Here is a 17,165-nt window from a genome sequence, read left to right as displayed (position 1 = left end):
GAAGTGGGTATCTCAGCTTTCTGACAGGAGAGAGCTGAGAAACAAAGCTGACCTTAGCCAGAACTATGAAGTAGGTCATTTGTTCTTGACTTGACACAAACATTCTCTTGAACAACCCACACCAGGTACCTGACATGTAGGACCTTCAAATTAACTAAAATTCCCACCCTCCATATTCAGGATTTACGTTTCCTTCCTAGACTTCAATTGGAACTTAACCTGACCTATCTTTCATCTCCCTCATAGCCAGCAGTGTCAACTAGCGACCTTCGTTAAACTGTTTGTTAGAGGCAGGTAGGTAACATGTTAAATAGAGTGCTGGATTTAAGAGTCAGAAAGACCCAAGTTCAAATTCAACCTCAGAGGTGTAGTAGCTCTACTGTGACACTGGGCAAATCACTGAAACTCACACATACACACGTTAGACCAGAGACCATGTTTCCTGAATTCCATTCCCATATTCCTCCTACAGAGGTCATCTTTGATTCCAGGTATCCTGCTCCCTGGAGAGTTGAACCTTCACCTAACAATTTTCTCCGTATATCGCAGGAGATCAGCAACGGTTGTCAGCCTAGGTTTAGCTTATTCCCAATCCCAGTCAATCAACAAGCATATTAAGAGCCTACTATGTGCCGGGCGCTACAAAGACAAAAATGAAACAGTCCTTGCACTTGCAAGGAGTTGACATTCTAATAGAGTTGACAGCATGCACAGTTATTTATCATATAAATACTATCAACAAAATCAACACAAGGTAACTTTAGGAGGAAGCGCACCAGCAGGTGGGGGGAGAGGGATCAGGAAAGGCTTCAGGTACAGGTGACGCTTAAACTGAGTTTTGAGGGAAACCAGGGATTCTAAAAAGTGACAATGAGAAGGGAATGCTTTTCAGGCATGAGGTATGACCAGTACAAATGCCTGGAGTCAGGAGATGGAGCATCATACGTGCGGACCAGCAAGCAGGCCAGTATTGTTAGATCGTAGTGTGGAGGAAGGTAATATGTAAGAAGACTGGAAAGGTTGGAAGGGACCAGCTTGTGAAGAGCTTTAGATACTAAATAGGAGTTTGTGTTTAGGTCCTAAAGGTAATAGGAAGTCCCTGGGAGCTTATTGAGCAGAAGAGAGGCCATGGTCAGCCTTGTGCTTTCAGACAATGACCTTGGCAGTTGTTTGGAAGTTACATTGGGGTGGTGAGGGGCTTGAGGTAGGGAGACCCAACAGAATAGTTGTCCAGACAAAGGTGAGGTGGTCCTGAAGGAGAATAATGAGGAGAGGCTAGATATGAGAGGTGTGAATAAATGATAAAAGTTGTGCCAATTGACAGCCCATAGGACACCTCTAAGCCCTATTATCTCCTCTCCCAAAATGTCTATACCTTGAAACTCTGTCTACATAGTTCGCTGTCCCCATTGAAATTTGCCCCTCCAAGTGGGTGAACTGGACGCAATTTACAAGTTTTCTTGTTGCCCTAAGGGGAGTCTTACCTGCAGAGACCCCTCATCTTTTGGGGATGTTCTTTGCCAGTGGTGGCAGCCCCAGGATCATAATATCTGTTTTCCAATCTTGGCTCTGCCTCTGGTTTGCCATGTGACCTTCAGTCCATAGCTTCTTCTTCCTTCAGTCTCCATATCTGTGAAGAGAGAGTAGGCCACCATAGGAATTGGAAACCAATCTTCAGAAATGATTCTTTTACATTATATTTAGAATACCTTGAACTGAACGAATAACTCCCTTCTCATATGTAATAACGATACCTGAGTTTGGCTTTCAACTCTCCGAGTCAGATTCATGTAGTTAATTGGATTCTTTTTTCTAGCTCTGCTATTACCCTGGGAAGTGAAAGAGAAGGAAAAACATAGATATCTGATCATCTGGGCTTTTTTGTAGCCCAAGGCATATCATACAGTATGATTGTCTCTTGTCATTTGTGTTGCTTTTTTGTGTTAAGGGAGGCAGTAAGTCGTGGCTTTTTATGTGTCCCCTGGTGATACCTGATCATACAAGGTGAGGTCATGCAGGATCATATAGCTTCAGGACAGAGATGTTATTACAGCCCTTTGCCTTGATGTCCCTTTTATTTGAATCCAATAAACATTTGGAGCCAATAGGCTGTATTAATTGAGTTCCTGTTACTGGTTAGCATAGTTGTTGCTAGCCCCATATTGATGAGGCCAAAGTGGTGGGCTGTATTCCTGTGTGGACCAGTTGTCTCTACGTGATCCCAACCCTTCCTTTCTGTGCTTTCTGCATGCTAATCTCCTTCATATACTCGCCATCTTAGCCACATTAGCTTATTAACCATCCTCTGTGTGTGATACTGCATCCCATCTCCATCTTTGCACAGACACCTCCCTAAGTCTAGAATGTATACTTGCTTCACCTCCATCTTCTTTATAAATCGAGCTTCCTTCAAGTGCCCCTTCCTTATCCTCCCTCTGCCAGTTGTTAGGATACTTTGTGTTTCTTTTTATGTGGTTATTATAATAATAGCTTGCATTTGCTGCCCTTTGTACTCAAGGAGGGTTAAAATAACATCACTGTGTTGGGGTACATTGTGTCCGACTGTGACTGATCAGACCAGTATGAGCTCAGAAGGTTCTACCACAGGTCGGGCACAAATCGTTCATACGAACATTTAGAATGGAGATGGCTCTAAATTTTCACATCTCACAGTTCTTTTGAGCTACTGCAATTCTGCTTTTTTAATGCAAATATGCGATGCTGGGTGGTCCTGTGCCAGTGTCTCCCATGTATCACAATTCATTCCAAAGTTCTTCAGAGAGATCTTGAGAGGGTTCTTGTATCACTTCTTCTGGCCTGTACGTAGCTGCTTGCCTTCTGTGAGTTCTCTGTAAAATATATAAATATATAATATCTAATTTAATAAACTTAATTTAATAAAATATACAGATATACTTTGTATTTGTTTTACAAATGTTGTATTTCTTATAATAACATCTAATAGTATTTATATATAGTGTCATCTACATGTCAGGTACTGAGCTAAGTGCTTTACTAAGAATAATAATTAGAGCAGCAGCTGACATTTATCGAGCACCTACTATGTGTCAGGCTTTGTACTAAGCACTTTACAATTATGATCTGATTTGATCCTCACAACTCCGAGAGGTAAGTGCTATTATTATCCCCATTTTACAAGTGAGGAAACTGATGCAAAAAGGGATTAAGTGACTTGGCCAAGGTCACACAGCTAGTTAAGTTTCTGAGGCTGGCTATGAACTCAGGTCTTCCTAATTCCAATCTTAATGCTCTGTTCTCTGCACGACTTCACTGCCCCTCTATATATTTGTTTATGTGTTGTTCCTTAAGAGAGAATGTGAGTTCCTTGAGGTCCTTTGTATCTCTAGTGCCTGGTGCATAGTAGGTGCTTAATAGATGTCTGTCCCCAAAGGGACCCAGCATAGGTACGTTACTAGGTCAGCACAGATCCATGCCACCTATTGAGAAAGTATAGCAAGAGGAGGCCCTTCTAATGGGTTGATCAGGACATTAAGTACAGCTTCTCACCTTCCTTTAGAGATCTTTACATAGATCCTTGTCTTTGTATGGGTAGTTTCCTACTAACTCTAACTTGGGTATATTTTAATTCATTTCCAATAACATTACTGAGCATCTGCTCTCTGTAGATGCCTGTTTTAGGCTCTACAAGAGATACAAATGTTGGATACGGCAGACTCACTGTCTTTGTAGTCAAGCAGCATGTGTCCCAAGCACTACTAACTTTAACAGAAGATAATAATAGGCAGTAAGTGCAGATGAGCAATGCAAGCCAAGTACTATGAGATGAAAGAGAGCAAATTCTTTCTAAACAGGGATGGGGGCAGCCAGGGAAGGACACTGAAGAGGAAACATTTTAGTTGGACTTTAAAGAATGAGTGAGAATTCAGCAGAGGAGGATGTTGGTGAGTGGAGTAGAAAGGACACTGAAGGCATAGGGAATCGTGTGAACAAAAGCCATGTTGGGATGAAAGTGTAGGAAATAGATGGGTGAGAAGGAGAGAATCACTGAAGCAGGTGGCATTTGAAGGGAATAAATGAGAAAACACCAGAAATACAGAGCAGAGTCAGATTGTGGAGAGGGAGAGCTGGAATGTCACACCAGGAGGTTTGAAGTTTACTTTTTAACCATAGGGAGCCAATTCAAGGGTTCTGAGCAGAGGAGTGACTTGTAAGACCTCTGCAGAGGAAGACGAGTGTATTCACCACAACCCTGTGAGGTAGGTGCGTATGAGGAACAGACTAAGAAAGATAAAGTCAGTGCTCTGGAACCAGATTCAAATGTAATTGGGAAACATGGAATAAAAGAAATAAAGATACAGTTGGACATGTTTTGGTGTTCGTCCTTCCTTTTCACAGAAGACCATGCCATCAGAGAAATGATGATGACTGGCACTTGACTTTGTTTTGAGGGAGGGAGGGTGGTGCAGGTCACCAGCCTTACTTTCTGCTCCTGAGCCATCTGGGTTCAGTGACCAGATGTTCATCAGGATGACTGGAGATGGCCCAGGATGCAATGGGAGAGAGTAGAACAGAAATGATGTTAATATGTGGTTTTCTGTCAGTGTGTGACTCACAGGGATCCTTTTGTGTGTTTTCGTGGTCCCCCTGTTTCAATTTGAGTTTGACGCTGCCCTACGCTGTTCTGTCCGCTGGTGGAGATTGTTGGGCTTGGAGTTGGGAAGACCATGGTTTAAATCCTGGTGGCTAATGACGGCTTTGTAACTCTGAGCATACCTCCATTGGCCTCATGAAACTCTCTGGTATTTATACACTGTGTCCCAAAAGTCTTAGTGTAGTTTTAGGCTTTAATAGCTTCAGATGTGTAAATGATCCAAACTTACAAAAAAATCACTTGAAAATTTTATTAAATTTCTTTTACACTTAGTTTTGTGAACTTTGAATAATATATTATTAACTTTTAACAAGATGAGGCGCCCCCTGTCATTACGCATTGCATGTCAGTTTCTGCATGACACTTCCTTAGACTGATGGATAGATCAGTTGAGGAGTTCCTCTTGCTTGGCCATTTGTGTCCTCCTGATCTCTCTCCTTTGGACTTTTCTTGCGGGATCACATCAAAACTGCTATACATGCATCAAAACCTTATTTTTTCATTGATCTTAAGTCTAGAATTACAATTGCAGTGCTTTCAGTCATTGAGCTGGAACTAATAAATGTTTTTTTACAAAGTTCAAAAATCTACTAGAGCAGTATAGAACACATCTTTATCGTAATTTTGTTAAGGATGTTGAATTTCAATAAAAAAATCAGTATTTTAAAATTTTAAATAATTAACCTTTCACATGTCTGAAGTGTGTAGCAGTCATACTTCTGAAGTTACTAAAACTTGGCACATTATTAAAATTTGGGGGACATGCTGTATATTAAATCACAAATGGTTTGGTGGAGGAAAGTATAACAATGTGGTTGTTCTTCTCCCTGGTAGTATCAGAGATTCTTTGTATGTTCACCAAGCCTGTTCTTAGAATACTTCCTATACCATATATAATTTGTGGTATTTGTTATATCCTGTTGGGCCAGATAAAGGTTAAAACTCCTAAATATTTTCAGAAGGAGTTATGTGTGTGAAAAAAAGCATATGGAGGGTAGACAGTTTCCAGATAGGTTTATAGTTACATATATACATATATCAAGATCTATAATCTCCCTGGAAACCATCTATCCTGTTGCTTGTTTTCATAGAAATTTGTCCCTTTGGTTGGGTGAACGTGCTTTCTTATTCTAAGATTAATCTTACATCCCTGTAAATAACAGTAAAAAAACCCCACTAAAGACCTTTCCACCCCTACGTTAATTTTCTCTTCACGTTAAAAAAAAAATTCTGTGTCTTCTTAATTTTCTCCATATCGAAGAGGGGAAAATATGTCTTATTTTAAAGCAACCTTGTAAAAAAGACTCATAAAAACTTAAAACTCCCTTAAAATTCCCTCTTCCCTTTTGGATATTTCTGATGTTCCCATCACTGGCATATGTGAAAAAGAAGTACTAGTGCTTCTGCCGTGTCAGAGGTCAAGTGATTTGTGCAAGGTTGTGACTTTAAAGAGTGAGTATGTATATATCTCCGGAAAAGTCACATCATTTATAGATTGCCCTGGAGTTTTATACAAGTCAGATTCAAAGGATAACTTCAGCCTATACACAAAGCATCGCTTTAGTATATATTTATTCTTTCAGCAAGCATTTATCAAGTAGCTCTTGTGTGTCAGTTGGCTGAGGACTAAGGCTGCAAAGACAAATAATAAACGGTCCCTGCCCTCAGGGAATTTACATTCAGGATAAAGGGTGGGAAGTGGAGAAACAATATGAACACAGATAAATAAAGTATAAATATACGTGTTATATACATGCATACATCTTTGTATGTGTAAATATATGTATTTATACAAATATCACATATTTTCTGGGGGTGGAAGGCCTTAGCAACTAGAGGAATTGCTTAGGCCTCATTTAGAATGCAACGCTTGAGCTGGTCCTTGTAGGATATTAGAGAAGAAGAGGATAGTCCAGGCTTGGGAACTGACCTATGCATAGGGATGGAGAAGTGAGATAGAGTGCCACGTGTAGGAAGCAGCAAGTATGCTAGACAGAATGGACTGTAGAGCAAGTGACAGAACTGCTATAAGCCTGGAAACATGGTTTGGAGAGGTTGTGAGAGGCTTTAAATGTCAAATGGAGCAGTTTGTTTTCGATCCTAAAGTCACTTGAGAGCCATTGGGATTCTTTGAGTAGGAGAGTGACATGGACAGGCCTGTATCTTAGAAATAACTGTTTGGCAGCTTTCTGGTGGACAGATTGAGGAGAATATAGAGAAGAAGCAGGGGAACAAATTTGGAGGCTAAAGAGGGAATTATAGCCTTGGCCTTATGATTGGAGAGAAGACAGTTGTGAGAGATGTTGAGGAGGTCAGATTGATCGGTGACTGGATGTGGAGAGGAATCCTGAAGTGGGGAAGATGCCCGAGGGTGTGAGCCTGGGTAGCAAGAATGATGAAACCTGAGTAGAAATAAAGGAGTTAGGCAAGGTTATGTATAGCTCTGTCACTCGTATTTAATTTATTTGTGGCAGTTCTATTGCTGCCTTTAGACTAGCTCCTCGAGGGTAAGTACTATGAATTTTGTTTCCTCTTCCCTTTCTTAGACCTCATATAGCACTTCATACTCCTCCATTGCTTAGCATAATCTACAGTAATTTCAGCAGCTTACCAGTGATTGGCCCTACCTTCCCAGAAAAGATGAAGAAATGAAAAGATAAAGATAAAGAAATAATTTAAGCATCCTTAGCATCATCTATCCTGCCTTTGACTTAATGTGAACTATCGTATATTTGGGTATCTGTTATATCGTTGTTGTTCAGTTAGAATCAGCATGGTAGTGAAGAGAGTGTTGGTCTTGAAGAGAGAAAGTCTATACTCAAATCCTGTTGGGGGTGTAAGCTCAGTTCCATGTGGACAGTCTCGGGCAGGTAAAGGTGAGAACTTCTAAACCCTAGAGTTCTCATGAGGCCCCCCAGGGAACAGCAGGGAATTGAGGTGTGAGACCGGGCTATCTCGTGCATTTCCGCCTCTTCCCGTGAGAAAAGTGCTGGGAGAGAGCATCCCCGCCCTTGAGATTGGCCCAGATCTGAGCACACCTATTATTATCTAACAGGCACGGTATTCAGGTGCAAACTATGCAGCAGGAGAGCTTAAATAGGGTCAGGAAAGCCTGAAGGCGCTCTTAGCGCTGAGGGACCCTTACAGGACAGAAGGCCCCTCTCCCCTCTCTTCCCACTTCCACTTCTGCTTTCATTCTCTTACTGTAAGATCTTTGCCTCCTTGGGAGATTTCTCCTCTCTCTCCTAAGGAAGAGTTCCCCCTGCACATGTAACCAAGACCCTGAATAAAGCCTAACCCTTGTTCGACTCCGGAAGGTCTCTTCTCTCATACGTTTATCCGGTTTGGCCAGCCGAAGACCTGTGATAGGTAAGGTAAGACTCGGGTAGCCCTCAGGCCTCTAGGCCTGGCAAAATCCTATCCCTAGCTGTATGATAATGGGAAAGTCCTTTCATCCCATACGGCTTCAGCTTCTGCATCTGTAAAATGGGGAAATTCATGCTTGCCCTACCTACCTTATATGGTTGTTGTGAGGAAAACACCTTACAAACCCTAAATGCTGTATATAATAATGATAGCCAGCATATAGCTAAGTATATGTGTATATGATACATAAAAATATAATTGTTAGATTGTAGATCATAATATAGTGTTCTGATGTCCCCAAAGTGCTTTATATCTTAACCAATTTGATACATAAATGTGAGTTGTCTGAAACTTGTTACTTCAACGACCATGGAAAAGTCACTTAAGTTCTCTGCACCTCAGCTTCTTATTCTATAAAATGTAATTAGTAAGGCCTGTAGCATCTGCTTCACAGGGTTTTGGGATCAGGTGAGATGATCTTAAGTAAAACCTTGAATTGCTATAGAAACATCAGCTATGGCCTTTGTAAACCACCCCCACACACTCAGCTACATACACATACTTCACAGATTGGTCAGCACATTGTGAGTGTGTCCTAAATGGTTGTTTAATAAAAGAGTAGGAGAATGGATGGATGAACAAGTGACTGCTGGATCCCTCAATCTGGGGAGGCAGAAACATGAGAGGGTAGTATTACTAATGCCATCTTATAGCTGAGGAAACTGGGACACAGTTATGTGCCACATAAATAACTTGCCCAAAGTTAAAATACTAATAAATGGCTAAGATGGGACTAGAAGCCAGGTCTTTTGCCTCTTCCATGCGGTATTCTTCCTATTCTCGTTTGGAATTGAGGTGATATCCAGTTTATAGTTACATATTATATCTCACCTGTTGTAAAGAATTCCCAGTGTCCTCTTGGGCCTGACTTAGCAGCCTGTAGATTGACTGAATGAAGTTGAGGCAGCAAGGTGGTACAGTGAATAGACCTCTGGGCTTGGAATCAGGAAGACCTAAGCAACTTAATGGCTGTGTGACCTTGGGCCAACCACTTAGATCTCTGTCTGCCTCAGTTTCCTCATCTTTAGAATGAGGCTAATAATAGCAACCACTTTGAGGACTGTTGTAAGTATAAAATGAGTTAATATTTGTGAAGTGCTTTGCAAACCTTAAAATACTATATCAATATTAGCTATTGTCATCATCACGATTAACTTCCCTGCTTCTAGGAGTTGTCCACACTACAAGAAAGGATGAGTGCTTTTGTGTGGAGGAGTAGTCTATTCTCTTTATACAATAATGACTAAAAAATAGGGGCTGGATAAAACATTTTTGCTTACAGAAATGATTAAATGAATGAATGTCTGGTTCTTAGGAGAAAAGAAAATAGAACATTCTCCCTTCTTCCTGCCTTCAGATTCTCCCTAACCTCTTCCTCCCATTGTTTGGAAAGAGTGTGACCATGCTCTTTTTCATTCTGACCTCTCTCTCGGCTCTTCTCTTCTCCACAGACAAGAGCGAGAATGGAGAAGCTTACCCCAGGAAGAAGGTGGCTGCTGCTGGCATGTCTGATGACCTTGCATCTACCCGGCCTTCCAGAGAGAACAGAGGGAAGCAGGGCACAGATAGCTGGAGACGAATCCTGCTGCTCATTTTAGCCATAACAGTCCATAATATTCCAGGTAAGAAGCTGCCCTTGTGTAACCCCAGGCACTAGCCTTTGGTGCTTCTTGCCAGGTGTAGGAGGTCCCTCCCCATGCCAGAAGGACCTTTCTTCCATGTGAAGTGAGGCACCGTACTTTATTGGACAAAGCACTGAGATGGAGATTGGAAGAAGTAGTTTTCTCATCTAGGTCTGCCATCACCCACCTAGCTGTGGGAGCACATAGAGTGCTATTGGCTTCTCTGAGATATAGTCTCATTAGCTCATCCATGCCTGGAGGCAGCTAGTTGGTGCCATGTTGCACAGAGCTCTGGGCTTGGAATAAGAAAGACCTGAGTTTGAAATCTGTCCTCAAACACTTACTGACTATGTGACTAGGTATGTCACTTAACCTTTTTGCATTCTCAGTTTTCTCATCTTTAAAATGGGGATATGATAGCACCTCCCTCTAGGGTCATTGTGAAGAGAAAAAGAGATATTTGCAAAGCATTTTGCACAATGTAAAGCACCGTATGAATCCCAGCTATTATTATTATTATCATTATGACCCTCAAAACAAAAGTTAAAACTGAACCTTAAAAGACATAAACATGCTCGATTGTGTATTCCCCAGAGATGCAAATAGTTTCTGCCTTTTTATACTGTTTAGTCTAAGATATACATTTAGATGTACGACTAAAGTATTGATCTGCCAGTTCATAAATCCTGTACAGATATTGGTGGTAGGCAGTGAACTAGATGAGAATCGAATAAGAGGATGAATGTAGGCTAAATTGCTTTTGAAGAACCATGCCGTTATTCAGATGACTACAGCCTTCTTTCTGAAATACAAGTCCATATTTTTAACACCAGTATTCTTCTAGTGAAGTTATATAGGCACAAGTCATAAAATATATGTATTTGAAAAATCAAAGTTGGCACTCACCAAAGAGCAATGAAGGAAGTACATGATGGGCATATTGCAACACGTTGCAAATGAGTAATTTCGTAGGAGTCGTGGTGTAAAGGGTGACATCAAGGAAATGCACGACCAGAAGAAAAGATCTGCTGATCAAATAGTGAGGGTGAAGGATCCAGTGTCAAGAGAACATGAGTGAGGCCCTAAGTACAATTGGTGGTCCCTCCAGACACACCATCTTCCTGATGGAAGATTTTTGGGTAGACCTAGAAAGAATTTCACAGGATGGGCAGGCATGGATCACATCATTGGTAGGAGTGCCCATAATTGATGAGATAATAGAGCTAGTGGAATATTGCTCAGCTCTCTACCATTTTGGCAATATTTCAGTCATAGGGGGTCAGGGTGTCCTGTGTCCTGTTAAAAGCTAATTATGACCTTGGAATTGGAATTCAAGGAATGATGAAGCCATCCAAGAGATCTAGAGCAGAATGGGGCAGACATGCTTACTTGAGCTAGTAATTCTCTCTCCCCACCGGAATCAAAAAAAAGAATCACAACATATTGTGGCCCTGGGTTTTGCTGTCTGGGATGCAATAATTATATATCCCTTAGAGCTTTCATGATTGAGATTAGGCATAGCATGGCTGCCATATGTGTATTGCCTTCCAACATATGTATCTGGCATTTATTTCCTGAGTTGGTTTTTGCATAATGGCTGGGGAGTGTCAGGATGATTAATGAAGAGAGATTATTTAGTTCTTATGTGAGTTTGGATTAAGAACAAGGCTGAATATAACAATATAAAGGGTAGGTATAAAACATTCCCAAATTTAGATATCTTCAGAGCATCTGTTGCTAGAGAGTCAAAGAGTATATATTTATACACACACACACACTTATGTATGTGTGTATATGTATATGTAATATATATGTATATATACACACACACATACATAGTAGATATATAAGTATAAAATACTGATGGAGAGGACACTGGCAACAGTGGATAGATCATGAAAGTCTCCATGTAGAAGGGATGGTGCTTTGCCTATTTGAAGGAAGTTAGGGATTCTAGGAAGCAGGTAAGGGGAAAGCATGTTTTAGCCTTGGAATATAGTCTATGTGAAGATCCATAGAAAGGAGATAGATTTTCATATATTGGAAAAGGCAAGAAGGGCAGTTTGACTGAATTGTGAAGGGGAATAATATGTAATAAGATTGGAAAGGTTGTTTGGGACCAGATTATGAAGGGCTTTGAAGACCAAACAAAGGCAGTAATATTTGACCCCAGAAGTCATGGAGGAAGTCTTCGAAATAGAGGAGTAACATGGTTAGAAGTATGCTTTAGAAATATCACTTCAAGAGCTGGTTGACAGGTGGATTGGAAAAGATATGAGGTAGGGATATAATCTAAGAAGCCACTGTGATAGTGTAGAGGGGAGGTGATGAGGTATTGAGCAAGGGTATTGGCTGTGTGAATAGCAAGAAGAGGACGTCATAGGAGAGATGTGCAGCTGAAATCAGCAAGACTTGATTACTGGTTGGGTATCTAGAGTGAGGAATAATAAAAAGTCATGCATCTACTGGATTGGTGGTTCCCTTGGCAGCTCGGAAGGGAGGAAGATCTGGAGGAAAAGATGATGAGTTTAGTTTTGGACACTGAGTTTGAGATGCTTACAAAATACAAAATATCTAAGAAATTGGGGTTTGGGGAACAGAACTGGTGAGAGAGACTAGGGCCAATTGAATATATATCGACTTGGGATTCAACTACATAGATGTGATCATTAAACCCAAGGAAGATGAGATGATCGCCTAAAAGACCCAAGAAAGAGCCTTGCCCTCCATGCCCACAATAGCTCATATAATACGAATGGTGACTCCTTCACAACCTGCAGCGTATCCAAACTGTTCTTCCTGCAATTCCTCACTCAACACTTTATCTTCCATCTTTATAAGTCCTTGTTCGGTTTGTTCCTGCTCCCTGGAATACACTCTCTCCTCTCTCACTTTTAGAGTCTCTTGTTTCTTTCCTCCCTCAGCTTAAAAGCACCACTTTTTACATAATGGCTTTCCTAATTCCCCCCAACTCGTACTCTCTCATTGTCTTTTATTTGTTTTGTGTATATTCTGTTTAAAAAAGGCAGTGTTGCATGTGAATATGCAGGAAGACCTGGGTTCAAGTTCCTGTCTGACACAAATTGACTGTGTAATCCTGAAGGAGTCACTTTATCTCTCTGGGCAATTGTCTAAGACTATTAAGTTGTAGGGAAAGTGCTGACATATCAGTAGAGGGAGTTTCCTCATCTGATAATTCCCTATACAACTAAAATCACAGATCCAACCCCTCTCCCTAGCCTGTATTTCATGTGTCCTTTGTGTAAATGCTATTTCTCTCAGTAGAATAAACCCCTTGAAGCCAAAGACAGCTTCATTTTTGTATTTACATCCCTGGCATGTAGCAGAGTGCTTAGCACAGAGTGGGCACTTAATAAATAGTCATTGATTATTTGATTCTTTGATTTTGCAAAGAAGACAGAAGGAAAGAAGGGCAGAGAATCCAGATGAATAGTGTCATGCAAGCCCAGAGGTAAAAGGGTACCCAGGAGGAGGGAGTGGCCAACAGTGTCAGGGGCTGCAGAGATATCCTGGAGGAGGATTATTAGACTTTACAATTAAGGGCTCATGGGTGACTTTGGAGAGAATGGTTTCAGGTGAGTGATGAGGTCAAGAAGCCAGATTTCACAAGGCTTGAATTTGCATCTCCATGGAGATCTAGACAAAAATATTACTTGGAACGCTAACCAGAGTGGCCCCAAGTGATCTGAGGTTGAGGTAGACATCTCTCCTTGACTTGTCCCATCCCCCCACTCCAACCCCCATTCTTCCAGTGGAATTATAGCAACCATAGTAAGAGACAAAAACAGCCAAGGACAGAAAGAAGAAAGTGCCACTCTTTTGCCTTAGAGGTATGATGGGAAATTTCCCAGGAGGCCTCACTATTGTTTTCTTCTTTACTGCTGAAAATTCTTCATCTTCCTCCTTGGGCTTAGTAAGAGGGTAATTCACTTGGGAAGTGGCCACAGGGTTCTCCAGACTGTTGTTGTTGTCCTTTGTTGAATCTAGTTCCGAGGGCCTGTCCTTTCACCAGCATACCTTTCAGACTGTTCTTTAACATTATCTTCTTTTTAGTGTATTAAAAATTTAGCTGGGGCTTTGGCTTTCCCCTCAAGGTTCCGAGATTTAAGTTACACTCTTCACAGTGCCAAAATAGACAGCTGATTTTTGAAGTTTCTTTCCTTTGCTGCCTTGATTTCAGTGTCCTGCTGACATTTTGTAACAAAAGCTTGGAAAGGGAGGTGTAGACTTTATACATGTTGTGTCTCCCTAGGTTTCTGAGGAAACTGGAGTAAGAGGAATATATCCCCTATATACTAAACATACACATTCTGGGTACTTTAGGGTTAAGAGTTAATCTTTCTGACTAACTGTGGTTCCTTCATGTATAAATAGTACACCTCTAACAGTACAAATATCCTTTTTGACCAGGGGTTCTTAACCACTTCTGTGACCTGGGCCTCTTCAGCCTGGTGGGACAGTGGATAGAGCCCTGGGCCTGGAGTCAGGAAGACATGATCTCAAATTTGGCCTCAGATATTTACTGGCTGTATGACCCTGAGCAAGTCATTTAACCTCTTTTTGTCTCAGTTTCCATGGCTGTAAAATGGGGATAATGGTAGCACCTTTCTCCTAGGGTTGTTATGAGGATAAAATAAGATAATAATGGTAAAGTGCTTAGCATAAGGCATGTCACGTATTAGCCACTATATAGATGCTTATTCCCTTCCCTACCCTTGGTAAAGCCTCTGTCCCCTTTTCAGAGAAATGTTTTATAGGAATACAAAGGGAGTCGTTTATATTGAAATAGTTTCAAAATATTTAAAAAGCAAGTTCAGGGACCCCAGGTTAAGAATTCCTACTTTAGAAGAAGAGTATACAGATTCACAATCCATTGTGAGGGTGCTTTAAAAAATGGTAATGTTTAATATTAATTGGTTTGATATTAACATCACTGGTCTATTTTGTAACTGACAAAAATGTCTCTGGTACAGTATGTATTGAGCACCCACTATCTGCCATTCTCAAGTGTACTTATTTTACATTACATTTTGAATTAGTGTGTACATCATATTTCCCTACTAAATTAGAAACTCCATGAGGAAGATGGCTCTTTCTTGCTTCTTGGGCTATGCTAGATACCCACAGTGTTTAACACAGTACTTTGCACACAGTAGATGAGATAAATATTTGCTGGATGAATGAATCAAACAAGCATTTTTTGAGCATCTAAACCCAGGGATACAGATGCAAAGAATGAAGCAATTCCTGCTAGCAAGAGTCTGATGTTCTAGTGGGAAAGACCAGTACTTATGTAAGTATATGCAGAAGAAATAGAAGAGAAAAAAACACAAATAAATACAAAGTAGTTGTTTGGGTGGGAGGATGTCAGCAATTGAAAGAACCAGTAAAGGCTTCATGTAGAAGGTGGTACTTGAGCTCTATTTGTGCGGTAGAGAAGAGGAAGGGCTAGCCTGTCGTTGAGGAGGCCCCTGCCTGGTCACAGAAATGGGAGAATATCACTTGAAAGGAATAGAGGGAAGGTGAAGGCCTATTGAACTATAGAGCACAGGAGGGGGAGGAATGGCCAACAAGCCTGGAAAGATAGGTTTGTGAATGCTAAGATCCTGAAAGAGAATACAAAAATGAATAAGACACAGCTCCTGTCCGTTGGAGCTCATGGTCTAACATGTGAGATAAGATGGGAAGAAATAATCATGATACAAAGAATGATCCAAATACAAGTGGTTTGGGAGATTACTTAACTGGAGTGATCCGATGAGATTCAGCAGAGGAAGTTGCATGTGAGCTCAGAAAATAGGATATCTAGTAGGCAGACGTAAGGGCGAGGAACATTCCAGTATTCACTCTAGGTTGGTGCATATTATTTCTGCCCTTATGGAGCATATAGTCCAGTAGGGAGATAGGACATAGGCATAATAATAACACGATGGATACTTAAGAGACATACATAAAGTGTCATGATTTTCTGATGAAGAAAAAGTCATAAACAAATGGAAAGACCCAGAAAAGAAAGGCTTTCTGGAGAAAGTAATAGATGAGCAAGCAGGACGTTAAAAATGGGCAGGAATTGAGCAGCTACAGAATGCAAGGAAGGACATTTCACATATTAGATATGGCATGAGCAAAGGTTTGGAGATGGGAAAATGGCAGGGTATGTTCTTAGAACAGAAAATAATCCAATTTGGAGCACGTATAGGGGAATAACATGAGATAGTGGGGAGAAAAAGAGAAGGGAGCAAACATGAAATGCCTGTGATAGGCAGGGCACTGTGCTCAGTGCTTTTGATCATCACAACAACCCTGGGAGGTAGGTGTTGTGATTATCCTCATTTTACAGTGGAGGAAAGTGAAGCAAACAGAGCTTAAGTGACTTGCCCAGGGTCACATATCTAGGAAGATCTGAGGAGGGATTTGAGCTGAAATCATTCTGACTCCCAGCAAGCACTCCATTCACCTAAGGCTAAAAAAGGTAAGATGACACCAGACTGTGGTAAATGCTAGGTGAAGGCATTTGATCCTTAACTTGTATCATGGCATATGAAGATCATTTGAAGGAAATGAGCATATTGAACTTATAGATGAGAAGGTATAGTATGCACATGATCACTGTCTTCAAGGATTTGAAGATGGTTTAAACCTCTTCCTATTGGCCTGAGATGGCAGTATGAGGAGCAGGAGCAATGAGTGGAAGTTGCATGAAATCAAATTTTTTATCTTCTCAAAAAAACAAACAAACAACTCCCTAACCACTATAACTATACCCAACTAAAATGGGCTGCCTCTGGGGAAGGAGTAGATTCCTTCCTCCTCCCTTGCAGTTTTCAGGCTAAAGGCAAGATGATCCCTTGTCAACCCATGATAGATAAAGTTCTTGGTCAGGTCCACGTTGGACTAGATGGCATCTGAGATCCCTTTCAGCTCAGATTCTGTGAATTCTCATTGTGTGGCTTCAGTCTCCCCAGAGATAGTAAGCTCATATCTGTGTTTGAGAAACATGGGGGTAAGTGGAGATAATGGGATGAGTAAAAAGTTGGGAACAGTGACTATGGGGAATAATAGCAAAATCAGCCTGTAGAATTGAGCAGCGAGGACCTACCTAAAGTTATATAGGATAGTATTAGAGGAGGTAAAATAAGTTCAGTTTCATGACATTCTCTAGGGAAACTCAGCAGCAGCTGAAAAAAAATGAATGGTAGGAGTTACCCATGGTTGAATGATAAAAAGTCAGAGTGGTGAGGCTGTCTAGGAAAGGGGCATAGAGACAAATAAAGCCAGAAAGAGGGGAAGGGGAAATAGACTGAAAGAATTAGAAGTGGTGGTCAGAGGATTAGGGGTCACCATGAGGGCGTAAAGAAAACGTCCTGCTAAGAGAGGAAGACAGGTAGAAGGACAGATAGTTGGGGAAAGTGTGGAATCTTGGAGTTTAGAATCTTAAAAGAGATAGAGTTCTCTGTGATGCT

General features: G+C 41.0%; 1 protein-coding gene across 9 annotated transcripts in view; it reads left to right on the top strand.

Annotated features, from left to right (window-relative positions):
- The window catches only part of SLC39A11 (solute carrier family 39 member 11), a 515,419-nt gene that overhangs the window by 306,118 nt on the left and 192,136 nt on the right, over positions 1 to 17,165 (top strand). For all 9 annotated transcript variants that reach the window (XM_072645551.1, XM_072645556.1, XM_072645548.1 and 6 more), the window contains one exon: positions 9,511 to 9,681. In XM_072645551.1, coding sequence (XP_072501652.1) covers positions 9,511 to 9,681 — 171 coding nt within the window. The remainder of the gene's footprint in view (positions 1 to 9,510; positions 9,682 to 17,165) is intronic.

The sequence above is a fragment of the Notamacropus eugenii genome, chromosome 2 (genome assembly GCF_028372415.1).
Source record: "Notamacropus eugenii isolate mMacEug1 chromosome 2, mMacEug1.pri_v2, whole genome shotgun sequence".
Classification (NCBI taxonomy): Eukaryota; Metazoa; Chordata; class Mammalia; order Diprotodontia; family Macropodidae; genus Notamacropus; species Notamacropus eugenii.
This window is presented reverse-complemented; position numbering and strand designations above follow the sequence as displayed.